General features: G+C 42.8%; 1 protein-coding gene across 2 annotated transcripts; it reads right to left on the bottom strand.

The window, feature by feature from the left end:
- Positions 1-9,948: 9,948 nt before the first annotated feature.
- On the bottom strand, positions 9,949-22,045 carry RABL3 (RAB, member of RAS oncogene family like 3). 2 transcript variants are annotated; one of them, XM_076348466.1, is made up of 8 exons: positions 21,805-22,045; positions 21,291-21,334; positions 19,925-20,054; positions 16,883-16,997; positions 15,171-15,321; positions 14,439-14,510; positions 13,330-13,368; positions 9,949-10,679 (listed from the first exon to the last, which is right to left on the bottom strand). In XM_076348466.1, the coding sequence occupies exons 1-8, from the start codon at positions 21,848-21,850 to the stop codon at positions 10,614-10,616; spliced, it is 663 nt and encodes a 220-aa protein (XP_076204581.1). In that variant the 5' UTR covers positions 21,851-22,045; the 3' UTR covers positions 9,949-10,613. The 2 variants fall into 2 exon arrangements, with proteins under 2 accessions (XP_076204581.1, XP_076204573.1); XM_076348458.1 differs by having other exon boundaries at positions 21,243-21,334; positions 21,805-22,041.
- Between the last annotated feature and the right edge of the window lie 18 nt (positions 22,046-22,063).

The following is a 22,063-nucleotide window of genomic DNA, read 5'->3' as shown; positions in this document are numbered from 1 at the left end:
ACCCCAAAGCCGTCTCTTCTCCAAGCTGCGCAAGCCCAGTCCCTCGCAAGATGTGGGCTCCAGCCCCCAACCAGCGTGGCTGGCCACTGCTGAACCTGCTGCAGTTGATCGGTCTTTCCTGTGTTGGAAACCCCAAAACCAGACACAGGATCTCCACTTCCCCTACAACACTTGTCTCCCTAGAGCAGGAGCACCACAGCCCTGGCAGGCCACAACACCTCACCTGCTTCTTCTTTCTTTCTTCATTCGTTTGTCTACACAGCTAAGACATTTTGAGCCAGTTCTGTCGTCATTTTTGCATACTGTTTCACGCAGGACAAACACTGAGCAAATAGCAACACAGCAAGCACAGATAGAGCCCTGGAGACATGGCGGGGGGGGGGGGGGGGGGGGGATTACTTGGAAATGGAGATAGAGAGCTGCAGTTGAAGACTTGCCTGGAAAGTAGCGAGACTTATTTATTGGCAGCACTGGCTGGAGCTGGTGCCTCACAACCAACAAGCAACAGTGTTGTGGAGAGATGACCTGAGAAAGCAAGCATCCCATCCGTTCCTAAACTCTAGCGGGACTTTTTGCCTGCTTGAGAGCCACCTTCACCCACTGCCTCCAACTCCCCCAGCTTAGGGACAGTTCAGGGGCTGAGCTGGGCTCCTCTGTTTTCATGACACTAATGGTTTTACCACATAGTCACCAGAAACAGACTCAGCTAACCTGGCTCTACAATATTAGGTAATGTTTTCTCTAAAACGGATCAAAATTTAGCCCCATTATAATGTGGGTGCGCTGAGGATGACTACAACTGGGAACTTCCGTCATTTTATTACAGCAGTACCTGAAAGTCTTGAACTGTAGACCTGGCCTCCCTTGTGTTAGGCTCTAGAAGAATATAGACTGAGTAATCTCCAAGTTATAAGTCTTCTTTAGGTCTCCGTTACTGCTTGCCATCTTCCCATTTGCCCAGGAAGGCTCTCTCCATACCCTGGCCTCTTCCAGCTTTGCCATAAAAAACCGCACCAGCAGTGGGGAATTCTCCAGCTCAAGGCAGAGATTGCAAATATGTTAGTTCACCCTGAGCAGTGATTCATCATTGCCAAAGAAATAAAGTACCCAGCACGTGCCACCTACCCTTGAGACTCCTTTCCTACCAGACAATATTTAAGAGTAAAGAGTTCATCTCACTTGTTTTCCAACAGTGAAGAATTATACATTTGACTACAGTTTTGGAAACCGAAGTTGCAAAGTTTCAGGGATTTCCAAGATTCCCCTTCCCCTGAGCCACACAGCAGGACAGATAACAGCACGTTTTAGCTTACATTCCCCTTTGAGAACCTACGTTTCACCTTGCTCACACCTCTTTACAGGCTCTGCTCTCTTGTTTTCTTTCTGTGGGACAGGTAAAAATAAAGGTGTTGCTTTTTAATTATGTGTAGACCTACTTCCTGCTTGTTCTCTTTCCTAAGAAAGGACAAAATATTATCACTTTACTCACTTGCCAGCCATGTAAATGTTTTAAAGCTTATTAGGCTGCCTAACCTTGCTTTTCCATTCCATACAGGGAAAAACATTATTTAATGAGACCCTGTTGAACTGAAACTTGATTTATTGACCTCCAAATTATATGAAATACAGAAAAGGTTTCTTAACACTTCTGTGGTGTTTCTGACCTAGCCCATCCCATTTAAGAGGGAAATCATAAATCCATGCTGACTACTCCCAATCATCTTCATGTCCTTCATGTGTCTTGAAATGGTTTCCAAGATTAGTTGCCTCAAAGCAATGGAGCATCCCTTGGAGGGATGGAGCATCCCTTCTCGGGGATGGAGGTGAGGCTGACCGGCCTGTAGTTCTGTGGACTTTCCTTTTTGCCCTTAAATGTGAATGTTAAGTGGTGGTCAAACACTGGAATAGGTTTCCCAGGGCAGTTGTGTATTCTCCAGCTGTGAAGATATTCAAAACCCAACGGGACATGGTCCTGGGCAACCTGCTCCAGCTGATGCTGCTTGAGCAGGGGTGTTGGACTAGGTGATCTCCAGAGGTCACTTCCAACCTCAATGATTCTGTGATTCTGTGATTTGCTTAAACAACCCCTTTAGTTAGTTGCAGCAGCTCTTAAAAATAGATCTTATGAAACATTAAGTATAGATGTACTTCATTAATATTTTAGAACTGTCTTCGTTATCACATGAACATGATTCATAAACACAATGAATTAAGTGTGGAAGAATGAGCATTAAAAGCGTCCAGTGTCTTCTCAGCTATCTTTCTGGGTTTATGACATCTGTGCAGTGCATGGCTTCACATGGCCTTTACCCCAAAGAGATTCCAGCTGAAATACATAACAAAACCCAAAAGAGGTACGTAAAAAAGCATACGACATCAATGCAACAGTATTTGCTACCACGTGATGTATATGCAACTGTATGGTACCTTCATACCAGCAGCGTATTAGACGTGAACTGTTCTCACAGGCATCGTGATGGAGATACGAAAGGAGCTCATCTAAGTCAGAGAGGCAGAATGAGAGAAAGTACCAAGGGGCTTGACTGAAAATTTAACGGCTTAAAAATGGCATCTAGTGTTCAACATCTCAGTGGTGACTGAAAGACGAGGAGGAGAATGGAAGAAGCCTTTCAAATAGAAGATGAGGCAGCTTATATTTGATCCAATAGACAAAGGGGACTCAAATGACTCAACTTCATAGCATGTGCATTAAAAGGCCTTTCGCTTCCTGCCATTTAAAAGTCCAGGTGGTGGGCCACTGCATGGGTGAATGACCTGGGTTCCTGAGAGAAAAGGGAGGGAAGGACAAGGGGCGGTAGTCCCTTTGCTTCCCTATGCTCTCCATTAGCATTTTCCTATGCAATGCATATTTCATGCCACGTGGCAGAGGCAAGGCTGTATATTCTTCCTTGTCCCTTTACCTTAATACTTGCCTATTAGAGTACCCGCTTTCCAGAACAGGGCCTACATCTTCACAAATTTCTACTCTGTGCTTAGCACAGTGCTTCCCAGCACGAATGGTAGTCTGCCAGCGCTGCTATGATGAGTACAATTACTGGATCACGGCTCCCCATCACTTCTTGTAGCGGGTGGTTGTCCAATCCCAAAAGTAAAGCTCTTCTGTTCTGTGCGTGTTGATCTGAACACGTCCATAAGGCTTGGAAAAGGGGACTAGCAGAACAGAACGAGCTGGCCACCCGCTGATGCAGCAGCACAGAGCAGCACTGATGGGTTTTGCCACTGGTGAAGGCAACAAGCCCTGCCAGAAAGCCGGTGCGACGTCTTCGACTGGATGTTGCAGAATAGTCAGAACCACAACAGATGTTGCCTCGGAGTGAATGATTTGAAACGTCTGGGAATTTTACTCTGCTAAATTGCCAGATTCAGCATGCGTGCACAACGTATGTAAGAGGCAACTGAGAGAGGCAGATCCTTTCTGATGTGGCCACGGACCTGCTGTTGCAGCGGCCCACTGCTTTTCACAGTGATGTATCTCGTTTCTAAAAGGACCAACCACTTCTCCTGCCGATCTTTATCCAGACAAAATGCATTCATTTTACATATTCATGAATGTATTCATTCACTCCTGTCTCTACGATCTCAGCTTCCCCAACTGGCACTTCTTCTCCGTTTGTTAACCCTTTACACACTGCCAAATGGGACAGGAGCTCTCTAGAGCAGCTGTCTTTGTTTATCTGCTAGTGTACTACTTAGTACCAGGGGATTTAACCTCTTTTTTGAACCTTTCATCACAATGTAAGACAATAAAGCAATAATATTTATACTTTTTTATCACTGCCAACAGCTTTGCGGCAAAAAAGGGTCTTTTTAATAACATGTACTTTTTTGTAGAGTAGGTCTTATGAAATATGTCCTTGTCATTTTTCTGGGACCATTCAGCAGCAGATGCCAGACAGGTTAATCATTTATTTGTGCAGGAAAGGTCATAAAAGTTGTCTGCAGTGGAAAGCACACACTCCTTGTCGCCAAAAAGCAGATGCTGCATGAAAAGAGGCTGGAGAAACTACCTGCTCACCTTGATGTGATGTTTCTGCTTTCAGGCTAGAAGAACCACTCCTAGGAGTCAGGAGAAAATTTAGTCACCTTGCCTGGTTCTGTCCTTCCTCACTCCGGTGCAACGGTTAAGGAGAGTGTTAATTTTGGACAGTCACTGAATTTTGTGATGTGACCTTTTATTCATCAAGGGTAGGACAGGCCATCACGCCCACGTAAGCCACAGCAGAACAAGCCTCAGGAAGAGAGGATGGTCTCAGACATCAAGATAAAAAACTCTGAACGTAGCCTTCAAAGCTACCGGGCCTCCTTGTCCTTTAATAAATCTTTAACCCAAAGCCAGCAGTGTGTTTCCACTTTGTAAACGTTAACTTTCGGGTCAAAGGGAACATAGCATGGGTTAATCACACACTATTTCACTTCATGCTCCTTCTCCTAGTCAAAAGGAATGACTGAACTTCGAGTTGGATTGCCCACACAGCCCAGACTTCCGTTTGGTTGATCTAGTTAAGAAAGAGTGTGTGTTTTTATTTATGAGCTTTGTCTTGTATTCCGCATCTTTTTGAGAGAAGTCCGTAGTGGTATGCTGAGAACAAGTTTCCCTGTGCAATTTCAGTAGGCATGGAACCAGAGTTTCTGTGCATTGGTAAGCCCAAGGGGCACAACAAGCTGTATCTCAGTGATATAATGCAAAAGCAGGAGAAAGAGAACACATTTCTGTACTTAACAGTATTTGCAGCAGGGGTTGGCTAAGCAGCTAAACTGCCAAAGCTAGATTTCACAGTCTCTTTGCTGCCACAGATAGCTCTGATCATCTAAACCAGCTTCCTTACAAACATACTGGGGTACTTTTCCTCAAAGCTGTGTTAAAGCACATCTTTCAGAAAACTACTAATTCTACCCTGAAAAACCCCAATCGATGACAAATCTGCTTTCTTCCATTAACCATTTCAGGTGTCATCACTCTCACTGTTAGGGAATGACATCTAATTTCAAGATCCGTTTAGACTCAGGTCCTGAGAATCAGGGTTTATTGCAGCTTTGCCTGCACATTTGGAAAGCCCTTACACTGCCCATGTACCCACAGTTAGTGATGAAGACTCTTCTTAATTTCTTCACTGTGTATTCTCATCTATCATAAAGAAACGTTTTCCCCGTTTATTGATCAGATGTTAGAATAAACCCACAGTAGCACAAGTGGATAATACCAAGAACAATACTTTTGGCCACACTGTCAGGCCCTCACTAGGTAGGAGAGCTTTGCAGTTGATTGGACATTTGAAATTAAAGAGGATTGGGACTGATTTTGTTCTCCTTCCCCTCTCCTACCTGACACCTACCTAAAGTTTTTTCCAAAACCAGTGTCTGTCTGAGGACCTAACGCACAGTGCTGCAGCAAAGCACACCCTAAGGAAAGCTTTACCTCTGAGCGCTTCCTGGTAACTTGCCAGCCAGTGACAGGTTCATCAATAATGATAACGGCTTTTTGTCAAAGAAAACTACTGCACTGAGCCACAGACTTGCTCAACCCTGTAGGAATCAAAGTAACCGGCATCCTTGTAAGGAAAGTTGAGACAGGAACATGACTTCTAATGGAAAGAGCTGACTAACAAAAGAAATAGAAGGATTAAGCTCCCTTTGCTGAAAAGCAGAAGCAGGTTTTCGATCGGTGAAGTCTGTCACCTCCTTAACAACTGAGAAACGAGGATTCAAGCCCCAACTTCACTATACCTCACTGAAAAATCTATTGACTGCAGGCTACGACACAGCAGTTCATATCTCATTTGTCATAAATAGAGCATATTGCAGCTGCCTCTGCAAATATTATCAATAATGAAAATTTGTATTAAGGTTGCACCCAAACCCCCATTACTGGATAGGTTTCACATGCTTAAAGCCAGTGGCACCTTTGCTAAAGATTGCTGCAAGGAGCCGGCAATCCTGTTGCTACAAGAACAAAAACGTATACTTAAGATTTTAAGGTTACTGTACACATGGGCTTCCTACTTTTCTGCATGGAAATCAAGAGGGGCAGATTTGGGGGATTTTCCATGTTTAGGACATAGTCATGCTTCTGACTATCCCCTCAGTCATCAAACTGGTCATAAATCAACCAGAAAGCTCTGCCGAGCCCCTCGGGAAGAGGGGAGGCTCATTGTTTATTTGCTATACATTTCACCTGTGTGCACATGGGAAGTCTAACACATCTCAAATGTACCTGCGTGAGCCATCTTCACTGACACCTCTGGTACACAGCATCTGGGCATGTATTTCTGCCTGGGAAATAACACGGAGAGATCGAGTAGCTCCAGTTTAAAGGAACTGGGTAAAAGTACTTTGAAGTGAAATGCGTGTGCCTGTGACAGACAGAAGAGACAGACAGAAAGAGACAGAGAGACAGACAGAAGGAGAAGGAGAGATGTAGGAAAACAGAGAGACAAAGACACGCAGAGAGAGACGAACAGAGAGAGAAATCAAGTAGTACAGGAAGAGAAACAAAGCATGGCGGACAGAAAAATGGGAAGCAGAGGGCGGAACAGGGGGAGCACAAGGAGAGGGATCTTTGTGACCCCCAGTGACATGGAGGGGTGAGACATGGGAAGTGGGGAGAGAAAGGGGGATGGAAATTGGGAGAAAGGGAGCTGGAGGGACAGAGGAAGGGGGTGGACACAGGCAAGACAGACAGAAGGGTAATAGAGGGCATGGGGCTTGGGGGGGGAGCAGAGAAAAGAAAGATGAACAACATAGATGGAGGAGTGAAGTGTGGCACAGAGAAAGTGTTCGGTGCCACAGCCCCAAAACTGGAGGTGAACCTTTTCTGGGCAGCTGAAACAGGTGAGGTGCAAACAGCAATGCAACTGACTCCGGCTGCTCACGTACTCCTGGTTCTGATGAGAAGCTAGCACTTCCTTTAAAAATAAATGTAACATCATCAACATACATACACAACTCCTTTACACATCACCTTATCCTAAGAGGAAAAATTATACATAATTGTGGTTACCTGCTGAGATCTAAACAAATAAGATACTTAACCTGGACTGGAGACCTATTTGCATTAAAATAGCTAAGATGTTGGATTCACAACATTACATTAACACAGGTGTAAGACAACCACTACATTCAAGCCTGTGATCCAAAAAGCAAACAGGGTTTGGCTGGACAATGAATATTTGGGAGAAAGATCAACACTTTTTTTTTAGTGACAATTTAAAACTGATGTTCAGACATTCTGAGACAGAAGTAAAGCAGAAGCACGGAAGGGATGGGGCAGTGAGTAAGGGTAAAGTCAATGCAAAGAACTGGGACGGTCATTCCACATCACCTGCTGGATCCTGACATTTGATATATACCACAGCAAGTGTGAGATATTCTTGCTCTACACACAAAACCAATATGGGTACAACCGAGGTACGGTGCTAAACTGGTGGCACTTGTGTATGGAGCCACTATCTCTGATTAAGATGCACCTAATCCCACACATCAATCCTAGTCAGCAGGTTAAAGGTGCCTGCAACAGCTTCTGCCAATTCCCATGGTTTGGCTTATTTATAATTATCAGTCCATTCTGCCTCTGCATTACATTTAGGAAAACAGAAGCTACCACTCCAAACAAAAAATGTATGGAGCTATTTCAAGAGAGCTACAGTGTGTGCCAGTCATGTAAATGTGAAAACTACAAAACAGGGATACTGCAATTATCCAAACCCCAAGCATGCAAAAACCATGAAATTTCAGGATTATATTTAAACATAACTTGAATATGCTAATATCCTTAACTCGGCCCTGATGAAATACTAGAAGAAAAGTAGGTAAAAATACATGGAAAAACCCACACAGGTGTTTTACAAAGCAATCTATTCTAATCAGGGACAGAAACGCTAAAGCACTGTAATCCTGCTCAGACAGGTCTGCAACCATTTTTCAGGGCTACTGATAGAGTACAGAACAGAAATTTAGCCTTTACCCTTTAGAATTATAACCGTGACAGCTACCTAAAGGATTTCAGTGCATTAAAACTAACTATTGCAGTTAAATGATTTGTTTATGTAGGACAGAGTTAAGGTTGGTGATATCAGAATAAATATTGCGACAACATAAACAGCTTGGAACAACTCTGGTACTCATTTTCTTCAAGTTAAACATCCAGACTAAAATGAAAAAGGGTAAACTCTGTCATTCTCAATGTAGTGAAAGCACTACAATTTGATAAACAGATACGTCAGAGCCTTGCCTCCAGGGAAGCCTCCTTCACTTCGCAGATGGGACAGTGGGACTGACCATGAAGTCACTTGTCAGACCACACAGCAGGTCAATTCAAGAGTGGATGGAGATATCCTGGGAGGAATTTTATGGCTTACAGCTGTATGAATGCGTCCAGACTTAGCTGAGCCTAGAGCAGGAGCCCCAGCCTCAAGCAAACTTCCCTCTCAATCTGCTAACCTTCTACCGCTTGCCCACGTGCTCTACTTTTCCTCGGTACTATTCACTTTATCTTGCCTCCCTCCTATCACAACAGTATCTTTTTCTAATTTGCCTCTAAATCCTGATTGTCATCACCTTCAGTCCCACTGATGCATAGGAACTATGCATTCTCTCCTCTTCCTGGAGTGTGAACTGATCTTCACAAGATTTCTCATGTGAAGACATTTCTTCTTTGTGGAGCCTCAGGAGTGAAATGCACAAATACAGATAAGCTGTAACTAGGACTTAGGTCACCCTACAGCATGCTGAGCAATGTTCCTTTTTTAATTGAAGAGGGCTACTTAGGGTAGTTGCTTCCTCCAAATCAAAGATCTGTACAACCACTGCTTCGTGCAGCATCTTAAACTAAATGGCCTCCCTTATTCTCCAACACTTCCTTCACCCTATGGCTTCTTTAGGAGAATTGGAAGAAATAGCCCTTGCTTGATTGTTCTGCTCTGCAGTTACTTGGTAACTGGAGGGAGCCCAGATCTGATTACCCTAAGACAGCACCTGACCTTGAGAAAATAATTCCAGCTTTCATTGTCAAAGGAGCAGAGAGACATTGGTGCTGTCATGAGCTGCACAGCTCAGACATGGGTTATCTGCTATGAATATTTCGGGACCTTATTTTCCCTGGTTGTAAAGTAAATGCAAACTAGTAACCTATTTCATACAGGCATCTAAAAACTCACTGCACTCATGTTTGCAAATGCTTTCTGGAAATGGCCTAAGGAAAAGCACAGTAACCATATTTTTAGTAAGTTTGACTGGTGCACCTAGCTGTCATTTTTGTGCCTGATTAGTGGCAATAGGCAGTTTTCTATTTCTTTCCAAGCAGCTGCTAGAGAAGAGCTGCAGGCAGATGTAATCTGGAGACTGCAGAACTCTGCTCGCTGTCAATTTCACACCAGCATTTTAATTTCTTCTATCCCCATTTATTATTAATCTGTATTTATATCTAACTCTAGCTCTTAGTTAGCCTTTGCCAGAGGCTTAACCATTAGACGTAACTGAGGAAGGAGGGGAAAGAAGAAACTGCCATAAATCAGGCTTTTACCACTCCATATAATTATGGGGAGGTGAGAAACTGTGCAAAGCTTGGGCTATTTAGGAAGACAATACCTTGCACAGTAGATCAGACCAGGGCAAGTCTCCTTTATCCTTAGTGCTAAATATGACAAGGAAACATCCCTATCACAGAACTTTCCTTCTAATCATGCTCAGTTCCTACTTTTTACAGGGCTTTATATCCTCTTTTAAATTTCTATCCATTCTAATTCAGAGGATGTTCTTACACTTCCTGTTTTCTGAATCCGCTAAGCTCTCAGGCTCAGTAAGACCACGTCACATTTGTTCCAAATAAGCACTGTATAAAAGCATACGTTTTCTATCAGCTTTCCATGCATTGCCTTTTCATTTAAGAACAAGACCACACTCAATTATGAAAAGATAAACAGGAGTACCTGATTCCTTTGTTCTCTCCAAAGTAAACAATTTTAATTTAAGCAGCAGAATTAATACCATTTATTTTCTACTCATGATTTTCTTTTTAAGGCTTCAAATCTCTTTTCATCTCTTGCCTATTTCTTTTATCCCTTTTGAAAAGGGCTGAACAGCGTGTTCCAGGTGAGACAACACCATTCATTTAACGAAGGCATTCTATTATTTTCCAGACCATTCCTTACCCATCCTGACAATTTTGCTCACTTGTTTTGTTCACTTTACTGTAAATGAGAAGCCTGCTCAGTGTCATCTTTCCTTTAGAGGTAAGATGAATGTAATTCATTGCAAAGACTGTCCATAAGTTTTCCAAAATGGAGACAAAGATGTCACGTATACGTGCTGTGTATGATAAAGTTTCCCACAGCAATGTGAGAGGCATTCAATTTATTGCACGCTTTCCCCAAATGTTCCCATATATCCAGACAGCCTGCAATCCTAAGAAACACTCTAGGCTTCAGATTAGACTCTTCCCCAAGTCTTCCCCAGCAAAAGTAGCTTCAGCAGTCTACCCGGCCAAAGCACAGTATCATTTTACTCTGCTTGACATAAGCATTATTGTCTTTAAGCATCCAGTCGGAATGGGAGTGTCGTTAGGAACTCAGAGAAGTCATCTTCCACTTCTTCAGTATTCAATCATAATGAAGGCTCTTCAGTGTTCCTCCTCCAAACCTTTTCCTTTCAGAGAAGCCAGGAATCTAGAGACAAGAAACGTAAGTTGTCATGTCAGAATCAGCATGAGCTCCCACTAGCCCACATTCGAGTCCCTGTTACCAAGCCAACTGCAGCTATGCCTCTTCCACGCTGCCTCCAGAATCAGGACTAAAATGCTTCAGCTTACTGCTCGAGGAGCACCATCCATTAAACGAGATGCAAAACTTGAGTATGGCTCATTTGTTCTATGAAGCTCCTTAAGGCTTTTTGGCAAGGGTTACAATGAAAGCCTTAATTTCTTGGGCAAATCCTAAACCAGTTAATTACAGATTTCAAAGTCCGTATTTCCCCCCACATTCAAATGCATACAAGAATTTCTCCTCCATTCATCTTTAAAACTATTAAATAGTATTATCAAGTTCTGTTAAACAGCTGTTGAGACTTTATGCCTTCTAACCTGAGACAGCAGCCCTTCACTGGTAGTTGAAAGTACAGTTTTATCAATTGCTGAAAGCTTTAAGAAAACCATCAGAATAAAAGTGGCTGCAACAATGCAAAGGATTAGCACTCCTGCTTTTGCAGCCAATCTGTAGACGCTGCTTACACCGTGACAATGAGTGCTTACAAAGAAAGTCTACTTGCAACCATCAGAAGCTTCTCTGGCTTAAGGGTATTTCAAACAGATTTGCAATCCGATGCACCTGTGAATCCCCCATAAGAAAGAGATGCACTGCTTTCTAATACCATGTGTCTGTCCTATTGGTGGCATCATAAAATTATTTGATTACAGTCCAGAATAACTTTTAGATATCTAACTGCACACAAGCAGAAACAGCAGACCCAGTAAACACATCCTCCCAAAACAATTCCACACTCTCATAGGAAATACAGTATATTAAAATGGAAGGCATCAACCAAGCACTACAAATCACGCCAGGAGAACATGGGCATGTATGGATGGTACGGGATGAAAATGTAATTTATAATACAAAGTAGATTGCTTAGGTTACATACTTCATTGGTAAACTGAGAAAGCTAAAGAGCTTACCCAAAATAAAAGTCCACTAAAAAAGCACAACCTAAATTTAGTTAGGGTTTTCAGGCCCAAAACTCAGACAGATATGCACGGTATTCATTCAGGAATTGTTTTGTTCATCTCTGAAAAGCAATCATCTCTAAGGGTAAAATCAGGCAGATTTTGCACAAAGGTTCGTCTCATCAAAACTGCTTTGGGAATTCGAAAAGGAAAAATGCAATCATTATAACGAAAAAGTAGCAGGACACCATAGCTAAAAACTTATCTGCTTTAGCTTTTTTTATATCAAAGTCACTAATTAAGAGTAACAATTATTTATCAGAGATCTGATTGAAGTCGTAGCTACAAGCAATTTGAAACTTATCATTCTTTTCATCCTGAAGAAGTCTGTAATAGAAATACCTCAAAACACGAGTGATCGAAGAGACCTATCGTAGAAAACCCACAAATACATTCGTAAGATTTACATTAAGTAGATAATTTCAAATAATAACATTAAGAGGTCACAACGAAATCTCCAGTTCCCATCTGGATTTTGTCTCTTTAAATATGACTGTCCACTACTTGAGATTTGTTTTAAGCTTTTGAGCTGTTTTCAGTGAGGCAGATGAAAGTAGTCATCAGAAGGCTGTAATCTTTGGCACGCGGCCATGAGAAATATACAGTTAATCCCTGGCTAGCCACTAAAAATGATCAAATAAGAAAAGTAACATTCTTACATCATGCATGAAAGACAATCAGCACACAGGCAGATTTCTGCATTAAGCTATCATCCCCATGAAAGGGAGACTTCCTTTCACTAGAATGTGGGGAGGAGGGGAGAGGGGAAGAAAAATGGCATCATGCAGAACTGAAAGAGGAAAAAGCAAATTTATTTTTAAGAGGCATAAAAAAAACGCTCAAAGAAAGTAAGCATTTTGTAATTCATGACTATTTTTTCCCCACTCTCCCTAAGGGGCTTTCAGCACAGATACATCTAATGATACGTTCAATTGTATTTCAGTGGTGCCGTTCATGGTATTTTGCAAGCACCGCACAGATACGGTAAGCGGAACCTCGCTACTCCCCACATAGTAAACTGCACACGGGAAGGTGGGGGGCACAAAAAGTTGAAGTGGCCTGCCCAAACCAGGAGAGTCCTTTTGTTAGTTCTTCACCAGCTGTACTGAAAACAGTTAGTTCAGCCATTTAGGAATTAATTACAAGCTGGTATCATACTGCCACTTTCCTTGTGGCTCCACTGGTTCTATGAAAACTACCTGTACAAAACATCAAATGCTAGTCCCAGCTGTGCAAAAAAAGCCTTTTCATTGACCTTCAGGACAGCATCTCTGGCCTAAATCTGCAACCAAGCAGCCTGAAGCTGACAGATCTGAAAGAGATCATATTTGCCCATTTTACCTCACTCTTGCAACTTCTACTATGTTAGCATACTTAATTATTACACTGCCAATCACATTACAAACACTTCCACTGACAAGAGAGTCAGCCATTTTTCTGTCTATCCAAAACAGCTGTGCTCCCACAGATTTAAAAACTCAATTACCAGCATAGATTATCATTTAAGTCACATGAAGCCCATGTTTTAAAGAGGACTCTGTCAGCAGTTCCCATCACACAGGGAGAAACAAAACAAAAAAGGAGGAAAAATGACAAACCTGATTGCCATCTCTCAAGAAGTATCTCTTCTCTATGACCTGGGAAAAACAGAGAATGATCTCAGCTGGCACAGCATATGCATAACCTCAGATTCCAATCAACACTTCACACTGGGACAAGGTCTGAACCCATGTCCCCTGCTCCAGGCCTATTGCTTTAAGTGAAAAGCTCTATTACACATAGAAGGAGTTGCCACCTCCAGCAATTCTTAGTAAAGCTGTGTTATCCCCAACTTCTACATGTCTAATTTAGTTAGCCCTCTTTAGTAATGGAGGTGATGGTTTGGGTGTCTCCTTACTGCACCAGTGTCAGTTATTGCCACCCCTCTTTGCAGGCACAGCAGTTCTGAGCACTAGCAAAAGCTCATTCTGCAGGTGCATAACAACTCCAGTGGTTCTGAGAAGCCCCTGGGCATAGGTGATGCTTGAGAAGAGGTAGCCTGGCTTGCTCTCTGAGAATGATGCACAAACTGTCTGTCCTGTAGGATATCTATGGAGGCAGTACTGTCAATCCAAGAATCAAAAAGTGATTTGTATCACCCTGTACGACCTATGCCCTCCTCCAAAGAAAATTCAGGCCAAATTTCCTCTAAAGCATGATGTGTTACAGGAGGTGATCAGCTCTACTATGATTTCTTTGTCCAGGGGATGCTTAAACCAGAGCATTCCTTCTGTCATTTTCACAGTAGGCCTTGATGCTCATTGCGCAGGAAGGGAGAGTAATATGCCAAATTTCTTAATTCCTAAGGTTTGCTTTAACCAGGAGCAACAGAGCTAACCATAGTCTTGTAACTCCCCACATTACCACCTTAGCACACTGCAAACCCTCTGGCCTGCCAAAGGACTCCAAAAGCATATGCAGAGTGTCTTTGCACATCTGTGAGTTCTGTTTCATTGCTCTATGCAGATCAAGAATCAAACCTTCAAGCAGATCAGCTATTTTCTGGAAGTTTCCAAAAGCAGACCAATCTTTGGCGTCCCCACACCTGGCTTGAACCAACTCAAAAAATGGAATGTGAAAGGAGCAGCTATCTGTCTGTGATGTGAACATGGAACAGCAGCGTTCAATCCATAGAACAATAAAACATAATTTAATTGACTTGATTTACCTTATCAAAAAACCTGCTTAGCTTGACAGCATTGGATGAACCTGCAGCCAGGTAACGAGGATTGGTGCAATCCTAGAACACACAAAAGACAACAACAAACCAAACACAAAGAAATCAATGCAAGGAAGCCATACACGTGGAAATCAACATACCCTTTCCCGACACATGCACATGGGATCGGTTAAGGAAAAATATCTGCTGATTTCTGCTCCACAGTCATTTGAGAGAAAAGCCCAACTTCTGTTCTGTGAATCAACCGGAGAATTCTAAGTGCCCCGCTATGTGTTCCACATCTTCCTTCTGCCACCAGCTATACAGTCAGCTAATAATTTGTACAGGTTACACAGTGCTTGTGTGCATATATACAAGCACTCACACAGCACGTGTATTTTTATACATATATATACACATTATATATACATAAAAAGTGATCTTGATGTTTCATTCAAAGATAGTCTGTGTCAGAACTAAGAACAGGGAAGAGAAAACTTAACTCCCAACCACCAATTCTAAGCTTCAGTGACCTTATCTAACACTGCCTATACCTCCCTATAGTGAAACAAAGACGATCGTTTCATCAAGCAAGGGGGATGGCCAATCAAAATGTGCATGACTCCAGCATTACTGAGAAAATGTCCAAAAGCCCGATTTTTGTAACAACATCTCTACTTACTAAAAATCGGAATCATTCCCATATAAAAGAAAAACAACACTGGTGACAAGGATACTAACCAAATTTATCTCTTCGGCATTGAAATCCTCAGCCAAGAAAGCTGTTCTAGTCAAAACTTCATTCCGCTTAGTTTCTGGGATCTGATCCAGCTTTGTTCCTATTACCAGCAGCGGAATCTGGTTATCAGCAAACTGTTCACGGTCATAGTCACTGATGAGGGGAAACAAATACAATTCCAAATGAAGCGATGGTCATGTAAATGGGCACAGGGGTGCCATCAGCTCCCCTGTCCGTTTCAAGTAACGGTCATTTATTTATTAAGGGTCATTATTTATCTAAGTGAGAATGTGCTGTATCTGTAAATTAAGGAAGGGCTTCTGCATCTAAGTCACTACACAGGGATTGAAAGGAAAGAGAAAAGAAACCACATGAGCTGCATTTCTTCTCAGCATAGATGAACTGCAGAAGAAATGCTAACACAAGCAGGAAAGAAACAGGAATTCCAGTTCTGTACCAAGTGTGTGCAGCCACCAGAGACCGATCAGGGAGCTGGCATCTCTGAACATCTAAAATCCCTACACATATACACTTTTTAAGGAGGGACAATGGAATAAATTGCAACTGTGAAACACTACCCCTTTCCACCTTAGATCAACGAGGGTTGCAATAACAATTCTGTGGCGGCAAGTTACTAATTCTTCTACATTCAAGTAAAGGTAGCAACTACAAGCTGAATGCCAACAAGCTTTCATTCAGATATGAATAATGATCAAAGATAGCCTTTATAAAATAAATAATATTGCAATTAAATGTCCTCACAAATCCAAGCTCCAATCATTCCCCTCACACTTGTCTTTCATTTTTACCTGAACCAAGATCTCTAGAAAGTAACTTTACAACCAACAGCAACAACTTGACCAAGCAATTGCTAGTGGCTGAGCATCTGTCCCTGACAGAAGTTAAGCTTTTGAAAATTAAAACAATTGTGAAGAACCTGTATGTGGAAAAACTGGAGAAGTTTGCAGTTTATATAGTGCAAACCCTCCTTCCCTTCTCCCATGTTTCTACAGAAACGCCTGTGTACCAGCACAGGCAGATAAACAATTGATATTCTTCCCACAAAAAGCTACCCCTTATTATTGCTTCCCTGCTCACGTGTGAGGTTTATCAATTATCTTAAAACCTCCTTGACTACGTGTATAACAGGAGCATGGAGATACAGGAGGAAACACTTGACAAGATGTTGGAAAGCTAATTATGAACATGCTGTTTAAGCAGAGTTTTCCAAGCTTTTTTTTAGCCACACTCCTGAAATAATTCCCTCACCACCCAAAACAAAAAATAATTAAGTGAACTTCCTCAGTCTTGGTGCATTGAGGGAAAGCCTTTTGGAACAGAGACACGCCAGCCCATGACACTTCCTGTACAAGGGCTTTGCATGTCTCAGTACGGACACACAAGACTTCAGGTATCAGGGACTGGACCCACTCTCACAGATGCCTCAGACAAATGAAGGACGCAGTAAACATCTTTTCCATTAAAGCAAGGTCTCTGCCATACAGTTTGGGAATCTACTGGCAGAATGGCCTGATTGGCAGTGTAAAACAAAAGAACAGTGGTTTTCTTTGATATCCATTTTTTTCTTTCTTTTTTTTAAAAGTCTAGCCACATCTAATTTCGTATGGCCTTCAAGTAGCCTTAGGGATGAACAAAGACTTCCATAACAGCTTGGAATTACTGCGTCTTAACCCTGCACATGTTTTTCACTCACCCATTTGTCACGAGAACTCCTGTTGGAGCGACATCTCTGTTGAGTGCTTCCAAAGACCAGCGATACAAATTCTGGGATGATTTCTTGTTGGTTAAGTCATGCACTAAAATTATTCCTAAAGTGAAAGAGAAGGCAGCAAGATGCTATTTAATGATATATATTTTTTTCATTATCTTACCAGAATGACATCTGCAGGTTCCCAGATATGTGAGAATGAAGAAAGGGAAATAAAACCAGTTCAGTTACAGTGAACGAGTAAAGCTGAAAATATCAGTATGCAACAGGTTTTTTAAAGCTGCTTATCAGGAATTGGATAAGAGCTAAGAGAAAAATCTCATGAAAGGAGGAAATGAACAGCCACCTCAGGGTTCAACCTGCAAGAGGCTTGCAGGCATTCCCTGATTCTGCTCTGTCTAGTCCTAATGATACTGAAACTCTGTATTACTGCAGCAGAGAATTTAGCCTCTCTCTGTTTTACCTAATTGGTAAACATAGCTATCTTTTTGTCACACCATCTAAGAAGTCTAAAGGCTGTTTCTTTGTTTCAAAGAGTTTAGAGAGCACTATTGCTTTCCTGCATTTTCAAGAACTAATGCTACATACTTGGGGAGGTATCCAAAGGGGAAACAGATTCTGATAAACTTTCACAGTCCACCAAATGGCTGGTAGAAACATGAATTAATAAGATTTAATGTATTTAAGATTAAGCTTCTAGCATTTTTCATTACCATGATCCTTCAAAATGTAAATTCTAAGATAGAAAAACAGCCAGCCAAACTTCCTAGCTGTGCTATTAACAGACACCCACTTCTGATAACCACAGTTCCTAACTCAATTACCAATTCCTGCTAGCAAATTTCTTCTATTTATTCACACCTTCTGCAACCTGTGGAATGTTCCCACTTCCTCCAGACTTCAAACCATCATTAATTCAAGGACAAAATGGAATTATACCCCTTATCTTCATCAGGATTTGTTCTCAGCACACTTCACAGCCCACAGGTGGAGAAAACTTATTAATTTAATCTTTCACCTTAACTCCAAAGGTGCCACCCACTGTACAAACTATGAACAAACCACATTTCCACAACCATTCTCCACTACCCCACACGACTGTGCACAGACTCTCCTGTGAGAGTTCCCAGCATATCACATAGCCCTATTTCAAAGCATTTGTCTCAGTAACAGCATAAAAAGGCAACTCAACTGCGTGTCCACCCCCAGCGTAGGGAGAAAAAGCCTGATACAACATAACTTGGCCTACGGTAACAGATTCAGAGGCACTGCTGCATCATCTGTGGGAAATGCTCTCCACCTCCAGACACTCTTCCTCGGTTCTGTTTTTGATTGGTCAGTTCCCTTATCTGCTTCATGGAAAACCTACACAGTTAGTTGCACCAGCAGAAAAAGACTATGTCAACATCAAAAAAGGGCAGGCAGGACCAATGACTACTCAAGGAAATGTTCCTCCCCCATTAAGGTCTGCAAGCCACAGCCTTACTGCCTAGTCACTGTCCTAGACTATCGGAGTCCACACACTAGATGCAGGGACACCAAAGCAGAAGATCTGCAGTCAAACCAAAAGCAAACCGTACCTAACCTTGTCAACAACCAGGTCTCACTGACAGCCTGCACAGATGCTGCCACAACCAAACATTAACTGTCTTTTGATCTCAGTTTTCAGACCACTGCAAGCCCAGAAAGCACAAGCAGTCAGGCAGAAGGAACGCATTCATCTTCTCGTCTTAAATCAGGTCAAACAGAGGCAATTTGTGAGACAAATTCCTCTAACGAAGGAATTAATGTAATGAAAGAAACCAGAGCCAAGGCTAACTACCAAAGTCAACAGTTTTCATATGCAAGCTGCCTAATAATATCTTTTGGGCAGTGGAGATAAATAACTATTTTAATACATCATCAATTATAATTCAGACACATAAGTTCAAGATTTCATCTCCTAATGGGCTGCTCTAAGATATTTCCAAGTCTAACCCATACTCACTGGCATACACTGGATGTGGTGTCAGAAAGAAATACATTTTTTTCATACACCAAAGAGGCTTGCTTTGAGGACACAACTCAACTCAAACCTTATCTACAGAGGTCTGGTTAACAATATAAGCAAGAGGTACCTACAACACAGTTTTCTTCCTGGGAAAGGAGGAAGAAATAACTAGTTAAATAATCACAGAGCAAAAATGTTTATTGTATGGCTAAACACATTATTGAAAGGCCCTCAAATGACTGGGAACAAGAAATGAGAATCAAACAGAACATTTGAGACGAATTTTCAGAAGCGGTTGTTAATCTAGTATACATCTATTTTTAGTGAACTATCCTTGGATGCCAAAAAGTAACAATTGAAATACTGCATTATTAAGTTTATAATCTCTTATTTGCTCTTATTAGTGGTACAGATGAACTAGTAGGCTTTTAAGTCAGTATCTCAACTGAAGGCATAAAATACTACTTTCTATCTACAGCAAGTTGCAAGATTCAATTATTAAAAATAATTTTGGAAATTAAATGAGCAGAGGCATGATGGTTATCAGCACATTGCAATTTTATGAGAGAACAGTTCAAATTTGCCAGGGTAGGATATAACTATGAAAGGTCATATAAATTCAAATAATTATTTCCCTGCTGTAGGTTTTGGAACCAAACAGACAAGAAAATATAAATCATATTTCTGCATGTGTATCAGGCCTGGAAAGGTGAAGGCAACCTTTATGTCTGCAAGTGTAGCTGGAAGGGACCTCACTGCAACTTCAAAGACTCCCTGCTGTGCCAGCTGCACAAGACTGAAGTGAAAGGCTGATGAAGCTCATCTGCACAGGTTTGCCTAAAATAGCTTTCCAGTTCAAAACTGCATCCATAAAATTCCGCCTACGAATAGTATCAGGTTTTTTCCTGTATAAGTGTGCTGGAATCAGAAAAGAGAATATAGCCCTCAGCCAGACTTAAAGGAATCCTGCCCCAGAACCAAGAGACAGCTCGTAACAGAAACAGTGATAAAACCAGATTTACACCAAGCAAACTTACCGTTCAGCAAGTTATAAAATACTGCTCGTGTGCTTTTCACACTAGTGGCACAACCCACTGAACCTCCAACATCCCACAGCTCAATGTAGTAGGTCTTCTCTTCTGGAGTCCCTTCTTTGTAGTCATGGATCTGATGAAAAATTCACATCATACATAACCACCGCATCAGCTCACGGGAGTTAATCCACACAACACTTACACATTCAGCTGAAAGGATTATTGTACTTGGATAGAAATTTGTAAATTCTCATGTTGACACCATTTCAAATCTCTCAAGTAGAAGAGATGGAATGAGTCAAGCAGTGGCCACTGGATACCACAGCTCTTATATGAGGTGGAGCTTGGTGAGTCAGCAGGGAGTATCCTTTCCACCTCAATATTAACAAACCTAATGCCTCATGATGTGCTTAGAAATGGCATGTTGCTAAAGCAGATGAAAAAGTAAGGTCATGACTTCTTACAGTTGTTAAAACCCAGGTGGTAGTACTGCAAGAATATTAACATAGGTGACCACATCAGATTCCAACTGACCACATCTTTTTCCTCTCCAAATTCTCATTGACTTCTCAACTGAATTAATCAATCAACAATTTTTGCCCCAGTATCTGCTAGGCAGTTTCGCTTCACAGTCAACCAGGATTGCCGCATTTCTTTCCCGAAACTTTGGAAATACGTTTCAGCATTCTTTGAGGTGAAACTCATAGATAAGACAGGATCATTCCTAACCTATGGCAATGCATTTCAAGGAGAATGCAGCAAAGAGCAATGAAGGAAGAAAGCATTTATCACCACCCCATGAGGATTGTAGGTTGGGCCAAAAAACTATTAGATTAATATCATTATTCCTCTAATAGCAGGTCCTGCAATAAGCAGAGAGGAAGAGAAGCAATCCTATGGTCACGCTCAGTCTCCTCAAATTAAACAAGCAAATTGTTTTTCCCCAGTATGTTTGCCTGACAATTTAGCTGTGCATTAGTGTTTCTCAGGGAAGCGTGCTTTAAGTTCTGTGCCTTCTGACTTAAACTGGCCGCTCCATGACTTGTAACACACCAGTGGCCACTGTGGTAAGGAGAGGTGCTACAAATGACAAGTATCTTGTCAGCTTTTGACAACCTTCTAAGGTCAAAACTTGCTCACACAAGTGCTCGGCTCATATTTGATACTACTGGCTTCAAAAGATTAAGCTCTCAGCAAAAGAAAACCCTGAAACACACCTTTCTGGGGCGAAAAGTAATGAAAAGAAGAAAAAAATGTCAAGGCCCTTCCCTTCCCTTACACGTTAAGCAAGGGCTACAAAGAGGTCTGGCACATCACCTACTCGAACGTCCACCGAGCAGCCCACTGTCCAGGACGGGTTTCCCAATACCTGGTTTTGGCATAAGAGGTGAACAAGCGAAGATTTTCCGACACCTGCAAGAGCACACAAAGGACAACTCCTGGGAGAACACACAAGGGCAGGTAAAAGGCCAAGAGGTGACGGGCAGAAGCACCAACTAAACGCGGATGGTCCCGACAGGGGCGGGTAACGGCCACCGGTCAGTGCCCAACGGCCGGGGCAAAGGGGGAAGGGGGGCAAGGAGCAAAGACCCAAGGGCCAGCGGGGGGGCCCGCACTCCTGGCCCCAGGGTACCGGACCGGAGGCGGGCAGAGCCCCCGGGCAGCACAGCACGGGGAGCGGGGGCTCCCGTCGGGCGGCTTCCAGCCAGGTGGCGGGCGGGGTGGGCGGAGGGGGCGGGCGAGGGGGGGCGGCGCACCGCGCATGCGCCGCCCGGGAACTCCGGAGGGGGAGGCTGCGGCTCCGCAGCGTGGGGGGAGGGGGGAAGGGGGACGCCCCCCGCCCTCGCTGTGCGCGCGCGTATCGGGGGGGGAGGGACACTCACCGGAGTCGCCTAACACCAGCACCTTGACCCTATCCAAAGCCGCCATCTTACTCTACCTAGCAACAGCCCCGGAGACCGCCGCCCTCTCCCGGCGCCGCCAATCGCGGCGCACGCTCCTTCCGCTTCACTCAGCCTATTGGCTGTCTGCTCGAGCTACCGGCGTCGCTTTCACTCTTGATCGGTTTAACCCGTGTGAGGGCGGGAACGCTAGGAGCTCTGTGAGGACACGATTGGCTCGTTTTCCTGTCGCTCGGTCACC

The sequence above is a fragment of the Aptenodytes patagonicus genome, chromosome 1 (assembly GCF_965638725.1).
Source record: "Aptenodytes patagonicus chromosome 1, bAptPat1.pri.cur, whole genome shotgun sequence".
Classification (NCBI taxonomy): Eukaryota; Metazoa; Chordata; class Aves; order Sphenisciformes; family Spheniscidae; genus Aptenodytes; species Aptenodytes patagonicus.
This window is presented reverse-complemented; position numbering and strand designations above follow the sequence as displayed.

Coding starts and splice junctions, on each gene's coding strand:
- RABL3 (XM_076348458.1), bottom strand. CDS start 21,850: ATGGCGGCTTTGGATAGGGTCAAGGTGCTGGTGTTAGGCGACTCCG. Junction 16,998..19,924: donor ATTTTATAACTTGCTGAACG/GTAAGTTTGCTT, acceptor CTTTCACTTTAG/GAATAATTTTAGTGCATGAC. Junction 10,680..13,329: donor TCTTGAGAGATGGCAATCAG/GTTTGTCATTTT, acceptor TCTTGTCTCTAG/ATTCCTGGCTTCTCTGAAAG.